Genomic DNA, 21395 nt, shown 5'->3' on the forward strand with positions numbered 1-21395 from the left:
TGAATCTTTGACGTCGAAGGAAGTGTCCCGTGTCTCTGTCATCTGTACGCCGGAGCAGGTTACCCACGAAGGTTTCAGGTGTTGTGCCCTGGCACCGCTGGGTCCTCCAGAACCCAGTCCTTCAGTGTCTTGCCAAGTTCACCCTGTTTCTGTCCCGGAAGCTCTACCGGACATCCATTGAGCTCCGCTTTGACTCAGCTAAGTCAAAGTGCCTTAGCACTTACGCTGGTAGGAGCCGTTGCTCCCAGCCCGAACCGAGATTCAGGGACTACCAGCTGTGACGCACACCGGGAGGTGTTTGCCGCGTTACAGTCTAGGAGGTCCCCAGGGTCGATCGAGCGGCTGCTCTCGAGCCCATCACTACATTCGATTTGGGCATCGGTGACGCAGCACCAGGAGCTGACTCCGCGTCCCGGTGGTGACTCCGCGTCCCGGTGCAGTCAGAGGAAGAGGTAGAGTGGCTGCTCCCTTCAGGTAGAGACCCCGGCTGGGTGTCTCCCTTACTCCTCTGTTATCCCACTCGCTCTTCGTGCCCCTCACAAAATATCGATTGGCATTTTCGGCCATTGCATTATCTGCCCTCTGTTGGCATACGCCGGGACCGGCGTATTTGCAGAGGACGGTTAGGACCATCCGCTGAGCGTCTGTAACGTCCTGAAAGTCTCAGGATCGTTAACAGACAATATAATGAGGATTTGTAACGTCCTGAAAGTCTCAGGGTCATTAACAGACAATATAATGAGGACGCAACCACTTGTGTACGTTTAGTTACTTTAATGATGGGAAAAATAATACAATAAGTCAACGAAAAAAGAGTCACTGGAATCCTCCCTCTCGCCGAGGAGTTACACCCCTCATTGTCTGCGTTTTCCATCCTCCCGCCCTCCTCTCGTTGTCAGCGATCCATTTGTTCCCGCCTCCTCCCTGTTGTCCATGTTGTCTATCCTCCCCTTCCCGTTGTTGTGCCTTGTTTGTACCCTGCACTCCGAGCCGTTGTCCGTGCCTTCTCCCTCCCGCCCGCCCACTGTCCGTGCCTCCTCTCGGAAATGCCAGGGACCCACTCCACCCCTGCCTCATGCTAGCCATTGCCTCTCAGCACTGAGGTAACACACGCACACATCGTAGGCACAGCAGGCGAGTACCGGTGCATGGAGGGGCTGCGGGGCTGAGCACACCCTGTGGTCCGAGATGGCTTCCCTGAGCCTCAACTTCTCCGGTAACAAGAGCATTAGCAAGAATGCGACGTGGAGTGGAAGAACCTGATCATAGTGTGCAGGGAAATACCGGGGCAGGGAGAGCTGAGGGGTGGAGGGCCACGTGGGGCGCACAGCTACGGGGAACAGAGGCTCCCGTCATTGCGGGCAGAAGCGCCGCTCTGTCTGAAGATGACTTCATATTTGCGCCCTTGTATCTGTAATGATGAATGTCAACAGTCCTTACCATAACTCGGAGTCTGTGAGGAGCGTTGAGGGGTGATGTCACCCAAGCTTGTTGTTTTTTTCTGTTCTCAAGTTGTGCCGTAAATTGCCGAAATCTTTTTCACTTTTTAAGAGCGACCCGAACTTAACCGGAAACAATCAAAAAGACTCAGTAACCGACATGTGCCGGAAATAGACGAAGTGGGCTGAGGTCTCAAAAGTTGCCGAAGTGTGTGTGTGTGTGTGTGGGGGGGGAGGGGCGGGCAGCCATTTGGGGAGGCTGGGAGGTGGCCGTGGTCCAACAGGAGCGTGCGCTCGAGCTGCGGGCAGTGCACGAGCCTGGTCGCGCGCCGGCGGTGGAGGGCGAGCGCGCGGACACCTGTGGGAGCGGCACGCAGAGGCCAGCAGTGATGGCCGCGGTGAGAGGGAGGCGGCACCGCCATGAGGGACTGAATCAGGGCCCGTATTGCAACCCCAGCACCGGAGACCCGCTCAGGGTCCACCGCAAACATGACGTCTCCTAGGACTCCGCTGGCCACCGTGAGCGAGAAGGATACCCCCGAGCAGGTGAGCTTGGAGCGAGATTGACTTCCGGGCAGGAAAGGGTGCACCTTCCGACCTGCCCCTTCCCCTTGTGCTCTCTGCCTCTTTCTGTACCTCAGTCCTGACGAACCTTATGGTTGTTAGTCCCCCTTCAAATCTCGGGCTTTGACCAGTCCTGTATCATAATGTAAATCTATTATGGCTAAATTCACCTGAACATGTACCTAACTTTGGAACTTTTTGAGACTCCTGACTATTTGTAATACTTGTTTATCAGATTGACTATTTGTATTATTGTTTAACTGATTGTGTATGCTCCCTCTTTTATCTACTTTATTTTTTACTACCAATTTACTACCTCAACTATCTGTTGCTCAAAAGCTTGTTAATTGCTCTCTTGTTTTTATTCCCCCTTGTTGTAAAGCGCTCTGATATCTGCAAAGATCTTGTTCGCGCTATATAAAACTCTCAAAATAAATAAATAAATGTTGACGTAGGTTATGGATGCTATTGTCCATTCCAACCACCATTTTGTTTGGTTTTACTTCCCTGCTTACATCCTCATTTGTTAACCTCCATTTACACTATATTTTAAATGCGAAACCTCTTTAACACCTTCACTGCGGCGGCTATTCCGTCGCAGTGCTAAGGGGGTGGGGGGCTGCGCTGCGGTCCCGTGCTTGTGACGGAACCGCTCCGTCACGGCACGCGGGTGAGCTGGGCTTGTGACGGAACGGTTCCGTTGTGGCCCCACCCGCGCTAGAGAACGTTAGCGCAGGCGCGGAATTCGCGCCGCGCAGGCGCGGCGTGAGGGCCGTGATGGAAGCGTTCCGTCACCAGCACAGTCCACCCGAGGCTCATGACGGAACGGTTCTGTCACGAGCATGGGAAGGGTTAAACATGTTTCTCGTCAGCCAACCTTCATGTATTTTTCCTTTTGAGAACCATCTTGTGTTTCTTTCTCATCAGTCACCACTAGTGGTGTACCTACCTGCCTCTTCAGACCTCCTCCCTTGACAGTGGTGTCACTATTTGCGAATTTTAGGATGGTACAAACTGAATCACAGATAAACAGTGTGTGTGTGTGGGGGGGCTCTGTGTGTGGTTGGGCTCTGCGTGTGGGGGGGCTCTGTGTGTGTGGGGGGCTCTCTGTGTGTGTGGGGGGGGCTGTGTGTATGGGGGGGCTGTGTGTGTGGAAGGGGGGCTCTGTGTGTGTGGGGGGCTCTGTGTGTGGGGGGCTGTGTGTGTCGGGGGGCTTGGTGTGTGTGGGGGCTCTGTGTGTGTGTGTGGGGGGCTGTGTGTGTGTGGGGGGCTCTGTGTGTGGGGGGAGCTCTGTGTGTGTGGGGGCGCTCTGTGTGTGTGGGGGCTCTATGTGTGTGGGGGGGCTCTGTGTGTATGGGGGCTCTGTGTGTGTGGATGGGCTCTGTGTGTGTGTGGGTGGGCTCTGTGTGTGTGTGAAGGGGCTCTGTGTGTGTGGGGGGACTCTGTGTGTGGGGGGGCTGTGTGTGGGTGGACTCTGTGTGTGGGAGGACTCTGTGTGTGTGGAGGGCTGTGTGTGTGGGGGGGCTCTGTGGGGGGCTCTGTGTGTGTGGGGGGGCTGTGTGTGTGTGGGGAGGCTCTGTGTGTGTGGGGGGGGGCTCTGTGTGTGGGGGGGATTTGTGTGTGTGTGGCTCTGTGTGTGTGTGTGTGGGTCAGGTGCAAATGCAATAGGTCTCGCATTTGCGAGAGATTAAGCTATTGACATTGTAAATGACATTGCCATTTATTTATATGTTTTCAAAACCAACACATAAATAAAAATGTTGTCATTTACAATGCCAATAGCTCTAACTTTGGCAAAGGCGAGACCATTGCATTGTAAATGCTTGTTTTTCTTTGCAATCTATTATTGTGTTCCACGGTTCTTTTGTAATGTAACTGCCCCATTGTAATGCGCTCTGACACCTTCAGGCTTTATAAAATTGCACTAACAAATTAAATAAATAAAGTGATCAAATGCATATACTTCCAAACATGTGCCCACGCCTACGGCGAAGAAAACATCGATCATTCTGACATACACTCCACCATCCAATCAGCAAGAGGCCTTCAAGACGTCAGGGAGTGACATAGGTCCCGCCCCTTCGGCACAATATAGCAGCTGAAGCGCGCACGCGCTTGAGACGCAAGAGCGTGAGTGGGTGAACGCGCAACGTGGAGACTATAAGGCACAGATCCATCAACCCCACCGCTGTATAGTCAGTACGACAGTCCTGCCGGCGAGTATCTACCTGTTCTTCCACCATGTCGAAGCGCATCATTGTCGTGTTTGGAGCCACAGGTGAGACAAAAGTTAGGAAAGACTCTTCCCGAAAGAGAAGTAGACTCCATTTCATTTCCAAGCGAGTGACGCTGTCTAATTGCCCGCGGTCCCATGCTAAATGAGACCAAACAGGTTTTTGCATTCTGGACATGTGCGTTCTCTTTTGCTGTTCTACGTTTTGAGCTACCAGGTTCCAGCATGCACGCTGCTGTTGCCAAAAAAGCAAGGACTGGAGGATGCTGATGAAGTTATGCGTGGTTTAAACCCAGCGGACGAAACTTTACACGTTCGGTTGAATTAGTGTCACTTAGCTGCGTGGCTGCCCACAAAACCATATTTGGCATTTATTAAAAAATCCAAATCTCTGCATTTTCTATTCTGACAGTCTTTTGCTTGCTATAATGTGGGAAAGATGGTCGTATCGAGTTTGGTGCGCCAAGTTTATTGACACTTTTTTATTGTAGTTTTATGCAATGCGAACCTGACCCGAAGGTATCGGAGCGCTTCACATGGGCTCTAGTAATCTTCCTTTTTTAAGCGCGTGGAGATTGACGCCGTGACTCGAACCTTGAAATGATCACCCCCTTCTCCTCCATGCAGTCCCCTCTCCAGCTTCCCACGCAGAACTCCGTGGCTCGCCGTATCCATTCTACCTCCATCCACGCACATACATACACTCCATACCACATAGTCGGTTCTCGGAAACGCGCTAATGCTGTTTGTTTCGCTGCCTCTAGATCCGCTCTTAGCGTGAGGTGTCATTAAGACTCCGTGAGATAAACCTGTGACTGCTTGTTCTCGATACATTCGTTCGCTTGTAGGTAGTTTTGTTTTGGCCAGGGAGCAGTACATTTAATTAAAACCGGTGCTTTTAAATGGGCCGGTACTGAGTACTGGCACTTCCGTCAGGACGGGCACTTCTCTGTAGACCAGGAAAGTACCGGTACCCTGATCGACGGCAGGCTCAGGTTAGTCATCTCCTCCAGCTCGGGGCAGGGCTTCCGAGCATTTTGCAACTAAATGAGCCGTGAAGTAGCCACTCTTTTGCAGAGTTGCTGCTGAAGATTAGCAGCGCCCATTTCAGTCTTCTCAAACTGCAGGGGTTTGAGTGGGCTCTTGTCACGCTGTGATCACTGTCAATCTGGTGTGCTGCGATGTTAGTGCTTTAGCGCCCCTACACCCTCCCTCAGGTGTGAAATGAGTTGGGCCTCCAGTCACTAATCCAGCCGCATTTACGCTATGGCATGTACTGGCTGTAGTGAAGTGAGTGGCAGCGCATGATAGTCCTCCACCTTCGGCAAAGTCAGGTTTATTCTTTTCATGTTTTTGTTCAGCACTGTAGCTGCTTCCCTTTGTGTGCCCCTCCAACACTAATCGCTGCATTTGGTAATGGGTGTGAAGTTAGCCCTGACCTTAGGCAGTGGTCGAAGTGAGGAATAAAAAGTAGGGGAACTGTGGGTGGAAAACCAGGGGGCGGGAATAACTGAAGAGTGGATCAGTGGGCGGAGTCAGGGGTGTGGCTAGAAATCGCAAAACATTCCAAATTTTTTGTACGTTTAGTATTTCACTGACCAGTTGCAGATTATGACCAGTTGCAGATTATAACGTTATTTAATTCAAACAATGGATAACAATGTTTATTTAAGTCCCTTTTCCTGCCCCATTACTTTTCCTGCCCCCTTCGCTGCTTTTGCCCATTACTTCTCCTTTCCAGTCTCCTCTTCTGCCCCATCATTGCTCCTGCCCAGTTCACTCTGTGTATAACATTGACAAATTTCACATGTTTGCAAGTTCCCCACCGTACTCTGTATGGGGAAAGCTCCTCCGTAATCACTAACTCAGCATGATATGCTAAAGGCCGAGGGCGGGCGCATGGTCATTCGAAAGGGGATAATAAGCCACAATCAGAATGACAATGGGCCTGCCCTCAGTCTGTGAGAGCTCAGAGGGGCTGCTGCAGCCTCTGGAGTTCAACAGAGAAGAGAGAGCTTCCCCTGAAAGCTGAAAGAAAAAGTTATCGTCTTTAAGTTGGAGTATTCTTGCTGTCCCGGTATGCTTTTTTGAGAGAAGTAGGGGAACGGACTGAAAGAATTTTTAGAAGTAGGGGCACAGCGTGCCCTTCCGATCCCGCCCACTTCTACCACTGACCTTAGGGTAATGAATAGCAGGGAACCTGCAGCGCACCAGGAATAAGCTCCCATGACAACTGGTGATGTATTTGGTTTGTTCCACTAAGGTCCTGTTTAGGGATGTGAGGGGGCGAAGAGATCAATAAGCATGCTGTGGGGTGCAAGGCTTCGCCGAAGGCCATACATGCTTCACCCGGAATACACTGGACACAGCTGATGACCAGTTGCTTTAAAGTCTGCATGAAGATTGTGAACCAAAACCTACCCTCAAGACCTACCTAGAGTCTGCTTTTGGCTCCTGGAAGTAGGGAATTTGGATTTGCCCTGCACTCCATGCCAGAAAGGGATGCCTTAAGGCAGAGGTCTTCAAACTTTTTGATGCAGAGACCCCCTTGTAAAACCTTTTTTAGGCGTAAGGACCCCCTTCCCACAAGTTTCTAGAAACTGGTACTCTTCATCAACTTTTGACAACCATAAATGCGCCTGTTAGACCTAATCACATCCCTCCATCATTCATCCACCCACACTTTCACACATCCATCCACCCTTTCATCCCCCATCCATACACCCTTTCATCCTTACGTCCATCCTTTACCCATCCACCCTTCCTTCCATCCACCCATCATTCATCCACCCACCTTTTCACACATCCATCCATCATTCATCCATGCAACCTTTTATTCATACATCCATCCACCCTTTCATCTTCCCATCCATACATACATCCTTCATCCATCCACACATTCATCCTCCCATCCATCATCCACCCTTTCATCCATACATCCATCCACCCACCCTTTCATCCATCCATCTACCCATCATTCATCCCCCCACCTTTTCACACATCCATCATCCGTCCACCCTTTCATCCTTCCATCCATACATCTATCCTTCATCCATCCACCCTTTCATCCATCCATTCACCCATCATTCATCCATCCACCCTTTCATCCATCCATTCACCCGTCATTCATCCACCCATCTTTTTACCCATCATTCATCCATCCACCCATCATTCATCCCCCACCTTATCACACATCCATCCATGCATCATTCATACAACCTTTTATCCATCCATCCTCCCATCCATGCATCCATACATCCATCCTTCATCCATCCACCCTTTCATCCTCCCATCCATGCATACATCCATCCTTCATCCATCCACCCGTTCATCCTCCCATCCATACATCCATCCACCCTTTCATCCTTCCATCATTCATCATCCACCCTTTCACCCCATCATTCATCCACCCATCTTTTTATCCATCCACCCTTTCATCCATCCATACATCTATCCTTCATCCATCCATTCACCCTTCATTCATACACCCATCTTTTTACATATCCATCCATCCATCCTTCACCCGTCCACCCTTTCATTCTTCCATCCATACATCTATCCTTCACCAATCTATCCTTCCATCCATACATCCATCATTCATCCATCCATACATCCATCCACCCATCATTCATCCACCCACCTTTTCTGTGCCTCTCTCATGAGGGGGGGGGGGATCAGTATCTCTCTGCATCGTCGTCCTTCTTTCCCGCTCATGGGAGGGCATCTCTGTGCCGCCCTGCTGGGGGCGGGGGACGTGTCACAGGGCCCACAGGCTCCAGGTGCGCAACATCCATTGAACTCAGAGGGCTAAACTACATCCACCACCCCCCCCCCCCCCCCCCCGCCTGTGTATGTGAGCCCGGCTGTAACAGCTTCAGGGACACACAGTCACACTCAAGTACTTGACAGGTCTTTAAAAGACCTTTTACTTGTTAATGAGGCGTTTATGTTTTTCACACCTCGGTGTGAATTATGCCTCCGCTGTGAGCACCCTCGTTCAGCCCAATGCTAGGAACTGCACTCTGCAGAATCTGCGACCCCCTTCCCAGGACTCCACGACCCCCCTGGGGGTCGCGCCCCACAGATTGAAGACCGCTGCCTTAAGGCCATGTTTAGGGTGCAGGAACGTGTGCTGGACATGGCCTAGCAAGCTATGGGATAAAGGTGGCAGGATATTGAAGGTATTTGAAGTAAATCATTACAAAACTATCAAAAATACACCAAAAATATTTCATAACGGAATTAGGCTTGTTTCGTAATTATCTATGATTATCCTCCAAGATTGGTGATCAGTTGATGTAATAACAAAAAATGCTTATGCTGAAGCCCTAGTTAACTGGATGAAGCACAGAGGAAGTTAACATTCAATTGAACATTTTTTAAACCAATCACAAAGATACAGATGGTTACAAATAAAATTCATTATTCCTTAAGGAAACCCAGATTCGCCTCATTAAGCAGAAATAAACTTTAAAGTCCTCAAGCTAAAGTCCAAAAATAATTTAGGACAGTAGAAATCATCTACTCTGAATTAGGATAGGGATGGAACTGAGCATTGGTCTCTAGAAGGCTCTGGAAAATGAAGGAATGTGTCCACATTGCAGAAACCTCTGTATATGTATTCTAAAAGTGAATTTGAGTTAGCATCAATGCTTAATTTGTAAAATATGAAGTCCAGGTGCACAAATGTTTGTCGAAGGCCACACCCACGTTTACTAGCTCCACCCACTTACTCTATTGGCTCCACCCACATCCTCCACTGGCACTGCTGAAAACCAGAGGTAATACCCAATCTGAATTTCAGCAAGGGAACCTTCCTCAACTAAGGTTTTGATCGGAGTTAGTACCCCTGCCCCGTGAAAACTTTGAAAAGGATGAAATCAAAAGTGCATTTAAAGCACACTTATTGAATAAATTAGCTAAAATGACGGATGCATTGAAAAGGGACATGACTCGTGACGTAAGGACTTAAGACCGTAATCAGGAAAGTGGACAATGACGTTCTCTTGCACAGACTGACTAGTCTGTGTGAATAGGGCTAAAGCGGGATTTAGTTCATACATCTGTGCTTCAGTTTCCTGGTCTGCTAATACTCTAAGCACTTCCATACTCACTAACAGTATTTACAATGTCTTCTCTTGCATAATGTGAATGCAGCTCCAGCGTAAGGATTTTCAGAGCCACATCGACTATTACATGTTGCCAAACAAGCCCTAGTTACCCTGGTAACAAGGCACTATAGATCTGTTACGTTTGCTGCCAACTTGTTTGTAGCTGGGCATTAACTTAACCGCTGTAAGATAGCGCCCTTCGGATGTGCAGATTATGTTCGTGAGAGATCTATATTAATTACCTCGATCCCCACTTTACTGTCCCTGGTCCAGATTAATGAAGTGAGCAGGTTGCTCTCCAGAGGAGGGAGACACAGTGGAGATCCTCTGCCCTAGCAGCATTACCACCTGTATCTGGAAAGCTTACGTTTTTTCAGAAACTCCAAGAAACCACTACAAAAGCATGGTAGAACCCAGCCCGTCTGCGGGTGGCTGACCCCAGAGAAGAGTCACTAAAACATACAGTACCCGGGATACTGGGCAAAGCAAGTACGAACTCTGCATATGGTGGAGTGTCATTGTGGGAGGATGTGAGAAATGTCCGTCACCAGACTTGCAAATATTGCAAATCCCAGTCCAGTTCCTCTTAAACGTGCATCTTATGAAAGTTCTAACTCTAGCATTAAGTTAAGAATATATAATTGCTCTGTATTTGTATTTGTACAACATCTTCTTGTGAGGGGAGTACAGCAGTGACCTTCCTCACAGAGATCAGTGATGACATGAACTCTTGGTGCACACTTTCATTACTGCACTCAGCCCGCATGTGATTACTTTATAGGTTAACGTTTCTGGGAGGACCAACTAACTCTCAGCCTTTGTGTTTACTTTTACTGGAAAGGTTATATGTTTACCGTTTTTTACACTATTCCTATTTTTGCTAATTCACCACAAAAATAATACCTCTATGCAGTACTGGAATTTTATTGTGAAGTCCAAGAGATGAAGGCAATTTCGCAGTTTTAATTGCACATTGTGTATATTAATGCATGTGTCGGTACCAAAATATTGTGCAATTGCACATTAAATGTTCGTTTTTTTTTTTTTTTTTTTTTTCTCAATATGAAAAATAGCTTTCCTCGCTAAATCCCATACCAAATGCTGGTTCCATTCATAAAACTAGTCATTTCCATAAGTGCAATTTAACAATTAGCCTTGGTGTGTATCCGATGGTGACTACCATCAAATCCATGGTAAAAGTGAAACACCATCCAGTATTAATCTTGCTCCTTTATTTTCAAATATTTACCTGGCCTTCAGCGCTCCTTTTTATTAGGTCTCGCCTATGCAGCGTGCATTCTCTGCATAGGAGAGACCTAATGCCATCGGCAAGGCTTTTCCAGCAATGAAGTGCACGTGGTGCAATGCGTGCACGTCTGGAGATTTCCTTGCGGGAGCGCACAGCGCCATCTGGTGGCACCATATGGTCGCACGCACCCGCAAGGACATCGCACATGTCCCCTCCTGTGCTGCTGGGGCGTGCTCGGGCTGGGCAGCAAGCTTTTTTAAAGTTTAAAAAAAATTTTTTTGCTGTCAGTTTTTCCCGGGGCACAAGCAGGCATCCACTTCTGTCTTTTTGCTAAAATCAGCTGTCCTGACAGAAGTGGATGCCTGCTTGTGCCCCGGGGGAACTGCAGGGCTACTCATCGGTACAGAGTCTCTTGGTTTTTAATCATTGCTTGGAGTCGAAGTTCAGAGGAGGCCTGTGATGGAAGGACTGGCGTGGTGGGCTCCTCTGCTCTTTTGATTAGCCGGCTGCCTCTCTGAAGAGACCCCCCCCTTTTGAAGGACAGCGGGCGAATATGATGGATTTATAGTCTGAGTTGAGCAAGCATGGGCGAAATCCAGTTAGTCAAAAACTAGAAGATCAGAAGAAGGTAGGAATACCCGGGTGCTTTGCTTCAAATTACTTTTGAAGAGTGCTTCAATTATACTTGTGAAGTAATTGAAATGTGCACCACGCAAGGCCACCGCCGTTGATGCTGGATCGATAGTTGGTTCCAAATTGGCAATTTAAAGTAATGGGCATTGTGCTGAAACCACGGCCTCCAGTTGTTTGTTTCATTTGTTGATTTTCTAAAGCGCACTTAGTGTCCGAATTGTCTTCGCCGGGCTGTTGGATCAACCAATGGAGAGAAATGGGCTGCGCTAAGTCATTCATCTGGTTTGTTGCTGCCTGGCAGCTGGTTTGTTTGCAATGCGCCTTTCTATATTGCCAAGTGTGTTTTCAAGGTCGCCTCTAAAATTTGCATTGCCCCATTAAGTCTGTTTGTTTTTCATTAAGTAAAGCCTTCCGCATAGGTTTTTGATGGTGCTGTAAGGAAGTACGCTGGAAAGGTCCATCCTGACACAGGACAGCACCCGAGGTCCGCTACGGTCATGGCAACAAAGAACAACCTACAACAACACTTGCTTTAAATCTCCGAATACTTAGTTATAGAAACTATTCTTGGAAAGTTTGAAGTGGGTGGGAACTCCTGTGATTAGTCGTCAGCGGTGCCTGAATAATATAAAATTCATCTGACATTCATTAGTAATATCTTTTTGCAGGTGTGCAGATAGAAATTGACATTTCCGCAGAGCTAATGATCACTATTCATATTGTGCTGCAGTCCCCCTCAAGCAGTGAAATGAAGAAGTCTGAATTTATTGCAGCTGTTCATCTAAATAGAGTAGTCCTTGGGGGACTGATGTGCTATGCATGTATCAGATAGCCAGGTAAGATGTTGTCTATTACATGCATTGCACAGTTAACTGTTGTGTTGGAAGCATCATGATTTGATGAGATTGACTATTAACTTGCATAGGTTGAAGGGGTGACCTTTGACATTATTGAAATGTGGGGTTGTACCAAACAAATTGTCTCTTTTGCTGAAGTGCTATGGTTAAGCAATCAGAACAGTGGTCGGTGGTTTAAGGTATAGTTGCTTCAGTAAGAAATTTGACTTTTACTTAGCTTATCATTTATATATCTCAGTTGCATTTACAGCCGTTTAGTGCAGTTGTTCACGGATATCTGGAAAGCAAATTCTTACTAAATACAAGATAGTTTCCCTCAAGCTATGGAAACCTTTGTAGAAGCATATATTTGTAGGTATGGCTCATCTTTACGCCTCGTGTTTTCATGGTGCAATGAGTTTTTTGTGATGTCATTGGAAATGCTTTAATTTGTAGTTATGACACCTCTTTACATCTAATGCTTTCAATGTGCAGTAACCCCAACAATCTCATTGTTTCGGTGGGCAGTCAGGGAAACCTCACTTTCAGCTAGACATAAACTATCATAGACTAGACCGGAATGTAAATGTCTGCATTAGTCAGCTGAAACTGCAGTGTTTTGTTTGCTTGTAGGAACTTCCATGCCATCTTAGAAGGAGCCTGGCTCCTGGTGACCCACCATACTTGAAAGGCTATTTGCCTCTTTATACTTGTTTTATGTCTGTTTACACCTTAATTACAGCTATTTGTTTCCAGTATTCTCACCACACAGGGCAGCCTTTGGAGTGAGGAAGAGTTGCTGGACCTCAGTTAGTGCAATTTAGACGCCCCCCATTGATTACTGAAGTTTATAGTCCCCCTTCGGAGCTTGGCCTCACCCCCCAGTCATGCCCCTCTTGCGGACGTCCACATTAGTTGGCTGAAACAGTGGAGTTTTGTTTCGTTGTAGACTCTTCCATGTCAACTTAAAGTGCATGGATTTTTTTTGTACTGCGATACTTGCAAGGCTAGTCACCTCTTTATACTTGTTTTATGTGTTTTTAAATGTTTGCAGGTTTTCTTTCAATCTTATTTCTTGCCAGTATTCTTACCACACAGGGGAGTTTGTGTAGTGAGGTGTTGTGTAGTTCTGAAAATTCTGGACTCGTGCAACAAGCTTTGTCGTAGCATGACTATTTTTATATCAAAAGACCGATAATGGCTAGTACACCATGTACAAGCATTTGCGTCATATTCGAATGACTATTTCACCTCAAAATCGTCATTCTCGTCCTGAACCCTTGGCATCCATTTTACGCTTGGCAGCCATTTTGTTAGTTGCCCTTCACATAGGCTTGTAACTACAGCTGAATTCGATATCAAAGGACACATACACCTTAATTGACTTTTCTGTGACCTGGGCAAGGTGGAACCATTGCCCCAAGCCAAACCTGTTTGGTCAGTTCCTCTCCCAGTGGCCGAACGAGATAGCATCAAAAACACAACAGGTCATAAATGTTCCCATCGCACACACCCCCGCCCAAATCTTGCTCACACCTGTCCCTGCTCTTTTCTCTTTTGCTTTATGATGAGGAGGAGCCCGGTTTTATTGGGGGTACACCGATATCTGATGAGAATGTTGGGCCTTGCCGGGTAATTGATCACGAACTGGACATACTAAATGTGTACTTGTCGTCATGACTCTGCTTTTTCTTTTGTAATGAAAATATGTGAATAGCTCACTGTAAATCCAAGAATTGTTGCACTGTAAATCTAAGAATGCTTGCCTGAAGCTTAAAAATCTGTATAAAAGGAGAAGCCAGGCTTTGTCAAATTTGAGCAGTCTCCTGAGAACATACATGCTGTTGCACTTCTAGGACGCTTGTTACTTGGTTGCAGCCAATAAATCCGATCTTTGACTTCACCTAGAAGACTCGTGTTTCTGTGGTCTGAATCAGGAAAGTACTCTAGGTCTTTGGGTGTTGCCCTGACACCGCTGGGTTACCGGATCAGTACCGGTTCTGAAAAACCCAGTACCTCAGTTGTTGCTGGACCCCAGTTAGTGCATTTTAGTTGCCTGCCTCTGTTTGATTGCAGAAGTGCAATTTGAGTCTTTGCCATGCCCTCTGTCATGCCCTTAATGGCACGCAAATGGCAAGCCCATCTGCACACGTCTGCGGCTGGACTGCGCCCAGCGCTACAACCCCTGGCAGCTTTACTTTAACCCCAGTTGTATTCAAGGGAAAAGCTCTTGGAGCTCAGCAACCAAGGCAGGAACAGTCCCTACAATTATTTTAAATTTGATACTAACCTTGATTGTTTTGGCTACAAAAATTGCAGATACTCATTTAAGGTAGATACTGTGTCAACAACAGAGGCACAACTTACCTTGCACCCCCTTCCATCAACCCTTGAGAATAACCACCGATACACATGTTCTTTGATAAAAAATAAATATATGTGGAATGAGGGTCTACGTATATTCAGAATTTGGCTCCTCACTCTGCAGATCACCACAATTTGAGATTGGATAAACCAATCTTCGTATTCTCTTCCAACTGCATGTACCATTGTGGTAGGGTTATGTTATGTTGAGACAGGATGATTTGTGCAAGACGTTAAAGCAAATATTTTATAGACCCAAAATGTTACTGACATTTTTATATTGTCATAGCATTAGCTTGCTCATGAGATACGCAGATTAGTCAGACGAATGGGCGTATTTGAACTATTTAACAAGGTGAAATCAATTTTTGGCAAATCAGACAGCACGTCGCCGAGAGGGAGCCAGTTAACAAAGAAGTACAGTGAACAAAAGTACAGCGAAGCTTGTGAGTGAAGAACAGTGTCAGAGAATTATTTACATGACTAGGGCATTATTTACAGGAGACCACGGCTATGGAGTAATTGCATGTGGATGAGGATGGTCCAGTATTGTGCTATCTTCTCCTTACCTGACATGTGCCTGCTCCTGGACTTCCTCAGTGCTGCTTTGGGATGGGTTCTTGGTGTGCATTTTGGGTGAAAAACATATGTACCATATCTCTGGTACACATAATATTGTGTGATTTTTCTTAACTTGTGTAGGTCTACTGTTAAGCCTGTGATTGCGCTTTAGCATATTGCACAATACCTGTTTAAGAGATACAGGCAGGGTGCAAGGGGTCTTTGGAACGGATTTTGGATCAATTCCTTTGATTTGTTCCTACCATCTGAACTGAGTGAAAGTTCTATTACTGGAATAGTAAAAGGTGCTGCATGTCAGATGTGAGGTGCGTTGGTAGTGCTGGGTGCGAGCCAATGTACTGAAGTAGATGTGTGAGTGCTACACTACAGGACGGTGATGATTTGGGAGAGCTCTAGGTTTGGAGGTTTGTGTGTATGCATAAATTATCACATCACCACACCAACAAACACTTTTGTAGTCATGCTTAAAACAGAACATCACACCTTCACTACTATCACACAAACAAACATTACACACCTTCAGACTGTGAGTGAATCTTGTCCTGCTCATACCACTGGGGAATGTGTGCTTTATGTGGGGAAAAGTGCTATGTTCATTCATGACTGTACCTGTTCTCTGTATTTGGTGTTTGTGTCTGAGGGAACCTCGATTTGCAGTTGCTGTACCCTACCGGCTGTATATTCATTATGTTATGCACTACTACTGCCAAACTCGTTAATTTGTTCTTTGATGGTGAAGCTTTGTAAAAATGTATTTCACTTTACAAATGAAAGAACTGGCAGTGTCGAAGCTCGTTTGAAAATGTATGTTTATATTTATTTTTATATAAATCTATATATATCCAACAGATTTGCCCCAAGCAAAGTGCACTCTTTAACAGCAACCTTTTTATGGGAGCAGCCAAGGTGAGTCTCATGACACAGCAGCTCAAATGCCTAACACGTTTCGGAATACGATCCCTTTCTCAAACGCAGAACATACTAAAATACAGCAAATATTTCCTACCAGTATGTCCCCAAGTAACCGTCATCCTGTTCAGGGAGTCTATGCATCCTTTGAAAGATAGTTTCAAATTTTACCCAGGTTGGTTTCGCCACACAATTGAGAATGGACTCTGTCCATTCTGCCCCTCCCTGTTGTGGTCTAAATATTTTTTCCAAAATCGGAGCCACTCTGTGCCCAAGGGACTCTGGAAGCACCCATGTATAACCTGAAACAGCCCTAAATAAAAGTATTGTACATTTATTGCATTAAGCATCCTCATATGTAACATGCTAGCATTAATGACGTCAGACCTTGAAAACCATGCCAAGAACATAGGGAGAGGATGTGGCATAGCGTCACAGTTCCCACAGTTTACTTTATGCACTTCTACTGCTTCCTTGAATAAACGTCAATGGATTACCTGTTTATATCCCTACTATGGGAACACTCAACTGAATCACTGTGGGAGTCTATTTTTCAAGCAGGGTTATATTCAGATGTTTCCTTGTCGGGAGGTGTCCATACTCTTCTGTGCTTAAACCCTACAATATTTCCAATTATTACCCCCCCCCCCCCATATCTGGGTAATCGATCTCCAAAATCAAATTCCCCAGCTTTCTCCCTCATCCATTTTTCTCTAGTCTCCTCTGCCCAAATTTCTTTTTTCTCTGAGTTTTATATAGTGTTGACTAGACCCGAAGATCCGAAGATATCAGAGCGCTTTATATAAACACCAGCTACGGTACACGAGGACACATTCCGTTTTGTTAGGCACAGGGAGATTAAGTGATTTGCCCAGAGTCACAGGATGCTGATCCAATGCCTATACTTGAACCTGGTTCCCCCAGTTTGGAGACCGACCACCCTAGCCTGTTAGGACACATCCTCTCATCAAACTTGCAACTGCCTGGTGTTTCCCAGTCCCTCTCATATTCCTTCTCTACCCAATTCTTCACTAAACCATCCCTCTCTCCCTGTCACTCATGCACACTCCTCTCTAAATCTTCTTTTGCTCTGTCTGTGTCTGACCCACATATCCTGCTCCAGTATCATGCTCTCTCCAGTCATGCATCAGCCCCAACCCTACAGCAACTCTTTCCCTATTTTTTAAATCTCCTTTTCCATTGGTGTCATTTTCTACCTCCCCTCCTTTGTAACTGATTTCTCATTTTCTGGTTCTGCAAATATAATCACTCCACTGCAAACAAAGTAAAAAACATTGTAATGTACACCTCCAATAGCTCTTTCACAAATGCGAGACCGGTTAAAATGCAAATGCTTGTTTATATTTTTGTTACCGAGGTCCCATGACATACAAAATTACCTCCTAATTAATTTACACCATCCCTTGTCTTTAAAATCGGCAGAAATGCCCAACTGAGGTCTGCTGCTGCACACTGTACAACACACTGCTGCTTAAAATGATGGTGCCGGCGGTGCATGTGTCCCTCTATATATGGTTCTCGGGGGCGTGGCCAAGATGGCGGTGGAGTAGGACATGCTTCTCTGTTCCTCCGGCGCCGCCTGACATTGCGCTTTATATATCACCCTGGCTAGTGCCCTTCTGCGCCCGCAACTGTGCGCGCCTGTGTCCCCAGGCTGTGCTGGGGGCCCTATTTTGGCGAGCGGTGCGAGCTTTGTGCTGCTCGGGACGGTATGGCCTTGACTGGCTCCGGGCCGAGCGAACCTCGTGGCGGGAGGAGAGTGGCGGCAGTGGCTGAGCGCGGCTGGCCCCGTGCACGAGGTGTGGAGAGTGACGCTGAGGCTATAGCAGCAGAGGAGACTGGCACCCACAGGAGTGTGGAGCTGCGGCCTGACCGGGAGGAGTAAGGGCGTCCAGTGCGACTGCCGCGGTTGAGACCCCCGCAGGGCGGGCGAGTGCTCTCGCGCTGCGAGGCCCCGTGCAGAGGCTGACGGCGCCTTCCATCCCGGGCCAAATGGAGAGATGTGAGGAGCAAGGGGGCGGCCCCCGAGAGAATTAAGGTTCGGTCCGCAGGCTGGCGGACTGTGTGGGGCCTGCACCAGGGAGCTAGGCGTTGAGACCCCGGTATTGCGGCCTGTCGTCTGTGATCCCGGTGGCCCTTTAACTTGGTGCTTTGCTGTCTGGAGGGGATCGGCTGCCTTGGAGGTCAGTGGGGGGCCCGGCCAGCAGCGGACGGCTATACCTTCAGGCGCACGCCGAGGACCTAGAGAACAGGTCTCGGTGGAATAATATTTGGATTAGGGCGGTCCCGTGGAAAGGAGAGAGGGATGATCTTCGCAAATATGTAGGAGCCCTTTTCCGCCAGATCCTAGATGAGGAAGACCTACAAGGTATCCAATTGGACCAGGTCCATTGTGTGGGGCTGCCTCGGATGGTGGGGGGGGGCAGGGCCCCTCCTACTGACATATTAGTGTGTATGATTTTCAGCTTAAGGAGAGGATCCTCCGGAAGGCACGTGATTTCAATTCCGTGACCACCAACCGGCACTCTTCCAGGACTTGGCGACCTCTACTCTTGTCAAGCATAGGGAATTCAAGCCCGGCACTAACCACTTGAGGGAGCAGGGTATTCCCTATTCCTGGGGGTTACTGTTTTGGCTCATCTTTAAGCTCAAGGGAAAGCTAGTCAAGGTTCGCTCCTTGGAATCAGCCTTTTGACATTTTGGGGCTAGAGCGGCCTGCTTCCACACCTAGACTGGGTGGGTCGCCTAGCAGGCAGCGCAGACTATCTGCAGAGTGGCAGCGGGTCGGGAAGCCTTCTTCCACAGCAAAACCTGATCTCTCAAAGAGCCTGCTGGAGAGGGGGGCTGCAGTGGCCTCTGTAACGGACACCTCTGGGGACGCCTGAGACTCGGCGGCATGGCACTGGCTGGGCCTGTAGCTGGCGTCGGAGGCGGACAGTTCTCTGTTGCAGTGTGGTAAATCCCTTATGTCCTTGGACGGTGATTTGTCCTGTATCCGGAATTGGCAAAGTGAGATGTTGGGATCCTGTTTCCCTGCTATTGGGACCTGTTTAACAGACTGGACTAGGTCTCGTGGCGTTAACAGCGGTCTCGCCAGAGACCTATAGTCAGCGACACAGCTTTCCAGTGGACAGGAGCTGGCCGCGCGCATCTTGAAGCAGGCGATCAGAGCGGGGCCACGCGTGCGAACGCGCTCGCTGTGGCCATCTCCTGTCTCCTGTCTCCTGGGAAGCGCAAACACACATGTGCAGACACACACACGAGCGCCCATGCATGCACACATAGACCCCCCCCCCCGCACACATACATCTTGTGCCCTGATGGCTCTCTAGCTCTGGGCCCCCACCGCTCCTCACCAGTTCTCCAAATTGTGTTCTACTCTCTCTAGCAGAGATGTCAAAATGTCACCGCTGGCCGCTCGATGTCTAGCGCGGCTCACAGGCCGCGAGCGGCTCATCTGTGCCCAACAGCTCCTGCATACAATTGTCGCGGTGGATAATGCTTCTGCTCTCAGCTGCGGCCCGGCAGCAACCAGGAAAACCACGGAGGCACGGACCAGGGGCACTCTATTCGCTAAGCAGAGTTAGGGGTCATAGTCAGGTCAGGGCTGGGGTCCAAGCACCCGCACAACTCCGGGTCCTTGCCACACTCTGGCACCAGCTCACAACGGCAGTCGCAGGTTGGGCCGCGCAACACTCCGATGTTGGGTGGCTGGGGCTCCGCGGTCCACTGCATCTCCGGAGGTCGCAGATTGCAGCCCAGGGTATGTGGTTACCGGGACGACAGGTAGTATATCGCGGATTTAGGATTTACAGCAGGATTGTGTAGGATTACTACTGGGCTACGTGAGCCGGGCTAAGACACGCCCCCCTTGCTGGTTGTCATTGCACGCGCACGTCTTGTTTTTCAAGCGAAAGTGAAAGCGATCGCTTTGTCTGCCGTGCCTCCCGGGCTCGCTGCGAGAGGGAGCTGTGAATAACTGCCTGCAGCCCAGTGCTGAGGTGCATCATCAGAGCTGTGTGAATAACTGCGTCAGCCCAGTGCTGAGGTGCATCATCATTTGTGTGAATAATAACAGCTGTGAGCCCATGCCTGAGGTGCATCATCGGAGCTGTGTGAATAATAACTGCGTCAGCCCCGTGCATGAGGTGTATCATCAGAGTTGTGTGAATAATACCAGCTGTGAGCAAAAGCATACTCTTGCACACACTCTCACTGCTCACCAATTCAAAGTTTGCTAAAAATTTTATGCAACGCATTGTCATACACAATGCCAATAACTCAAACTTTAATGCTGCAAGACCTATTGCATTGTAAATGCTTGTTCTTCTCTACTGTGAACTTTGCGCCTTTTACTTGTTTGGGGTTTCAAGTGTCTGGGAGGGGGTTTGGGGCAGGGTTTGGGGTCTGGGGTTGTTCTGGGGGCTCCGCATCAGCTTTCGGGAGCATCAGGCGAGGATCCAGGGATCCATTGGGACAATGCAATCCTTTAGGGGCCTTGGTGCTGGGTCGCGCATTAGCTAGCTATCTCCTCCCTTGGTATGGTGGGTAGAGACCTGAAGGTGGTGAGCCTCAATGTTGGGGGACTAAATAGCCCAGTGAAGTGTGCTGCTATTCTCTCCCTTCTGGAGAATGCGGTGGATGGTGTGTGCCTCTTCGGAGATGATCCTCTTCTCTAAAGATGTCAAGCGCATGGCAGACAACGCTTTCCGCTTCAGCTCTGGTCCTCGGGCCCAAACAAGAAGCATGGGGTGGCTATTCTGTTTAGCGTGTGCACTGCAAGGTTATCTCGCAGGTGGTGGACATTAAGGGCAGATTCTTGGCTTTGCGCGTACAATGGGGAGATGCCCTTCACAATAGGGTCCATTTATGCCCCCAATGTCAAGCAGGAGACCTTCTTACGGGCAGCCCTCTCGCCCTGATTCTGGTGGAGTGATACTTGAATATAGTGATGGAGAGTGGGGTGGACAGGTCGGAACAGAGATCACATCAGGCGGGGGCAATGTCACAAGGGGGGAAACGGTGGCTTCTAGAGGGTGGGTTGCATGATGTATGGCGTGTTCAGCACCCCCAGGAGCGCAACTACACCTACTACTCGGCATCCCACTATACATATGCGCGTTTAGACCACTTCCTGGCCATGTCCTCCTTCTTGCCTCTTGTCTGCGACGGATATTGTGCCACGCTCTCTATCAGATCATGCTCTTATCTCTGTTCTAATTACCTCCAGCGGCGCTCAGCCGCCACCGGCCTGTTGGTGCCTTCGCGATTGCATGCTCCACTCTGAATCAGTGGTTGCGAAGACACGTGACACGATTACCCACTACCTAGTGATAAAATGAGGTGGGGGAGACTCCCCTGGCGTCTATCTGGGAGGCCTTGAAACTGGTGGTGCGAGGAGAATTTATAGGGCTTGCGGCAACATATTCTCGCCTGAGCGAAGAAGCGCGCTGA

The 21395-nt window shown here is 48.3% G+C and overlaps 1 protein-coding gene across 1 annotated transcript in view; it reads left to right on the plus strand.

Annotated features, from left to right (window-relative positions):
• The first annotated feature begins 4120 nt into the window (after positions 1 to 4120).
• The window catches only part of LOC147685260 (nmrA-like family domain-containing protein 1), a 56947-nt gene continuing 39672 nt past the window's right edge, over positions 4121 to 21395 (plus strand). The window contains exon 1 of the mRNA XM_086941153.1: positions 4121 to 4281. Coding sequence (XP_086797279.1) covers positions 4245 to 4281 — 37 coding nt within the window. The 5' untranslated portion in view covers positions 4121 to 4244. The remainder of the gene's footprint in view (positions 4282 to 21395) is intronic.

Source organism: Lissotriton vulgaris, chromosome 10, assembly GCF_964263255.1.
Source record: "Lissotriton vulgaris chromosome 10, aLisVul1.2, whole genome shotgun sequence".
Classification (NCBI taxonomy): domain Eukaryota; kingdom Metazoa; phylum Chordata; class Amphibia; order Caudata; family Salamandridae; genus Lissotriton; species Lissotriton vulgaris.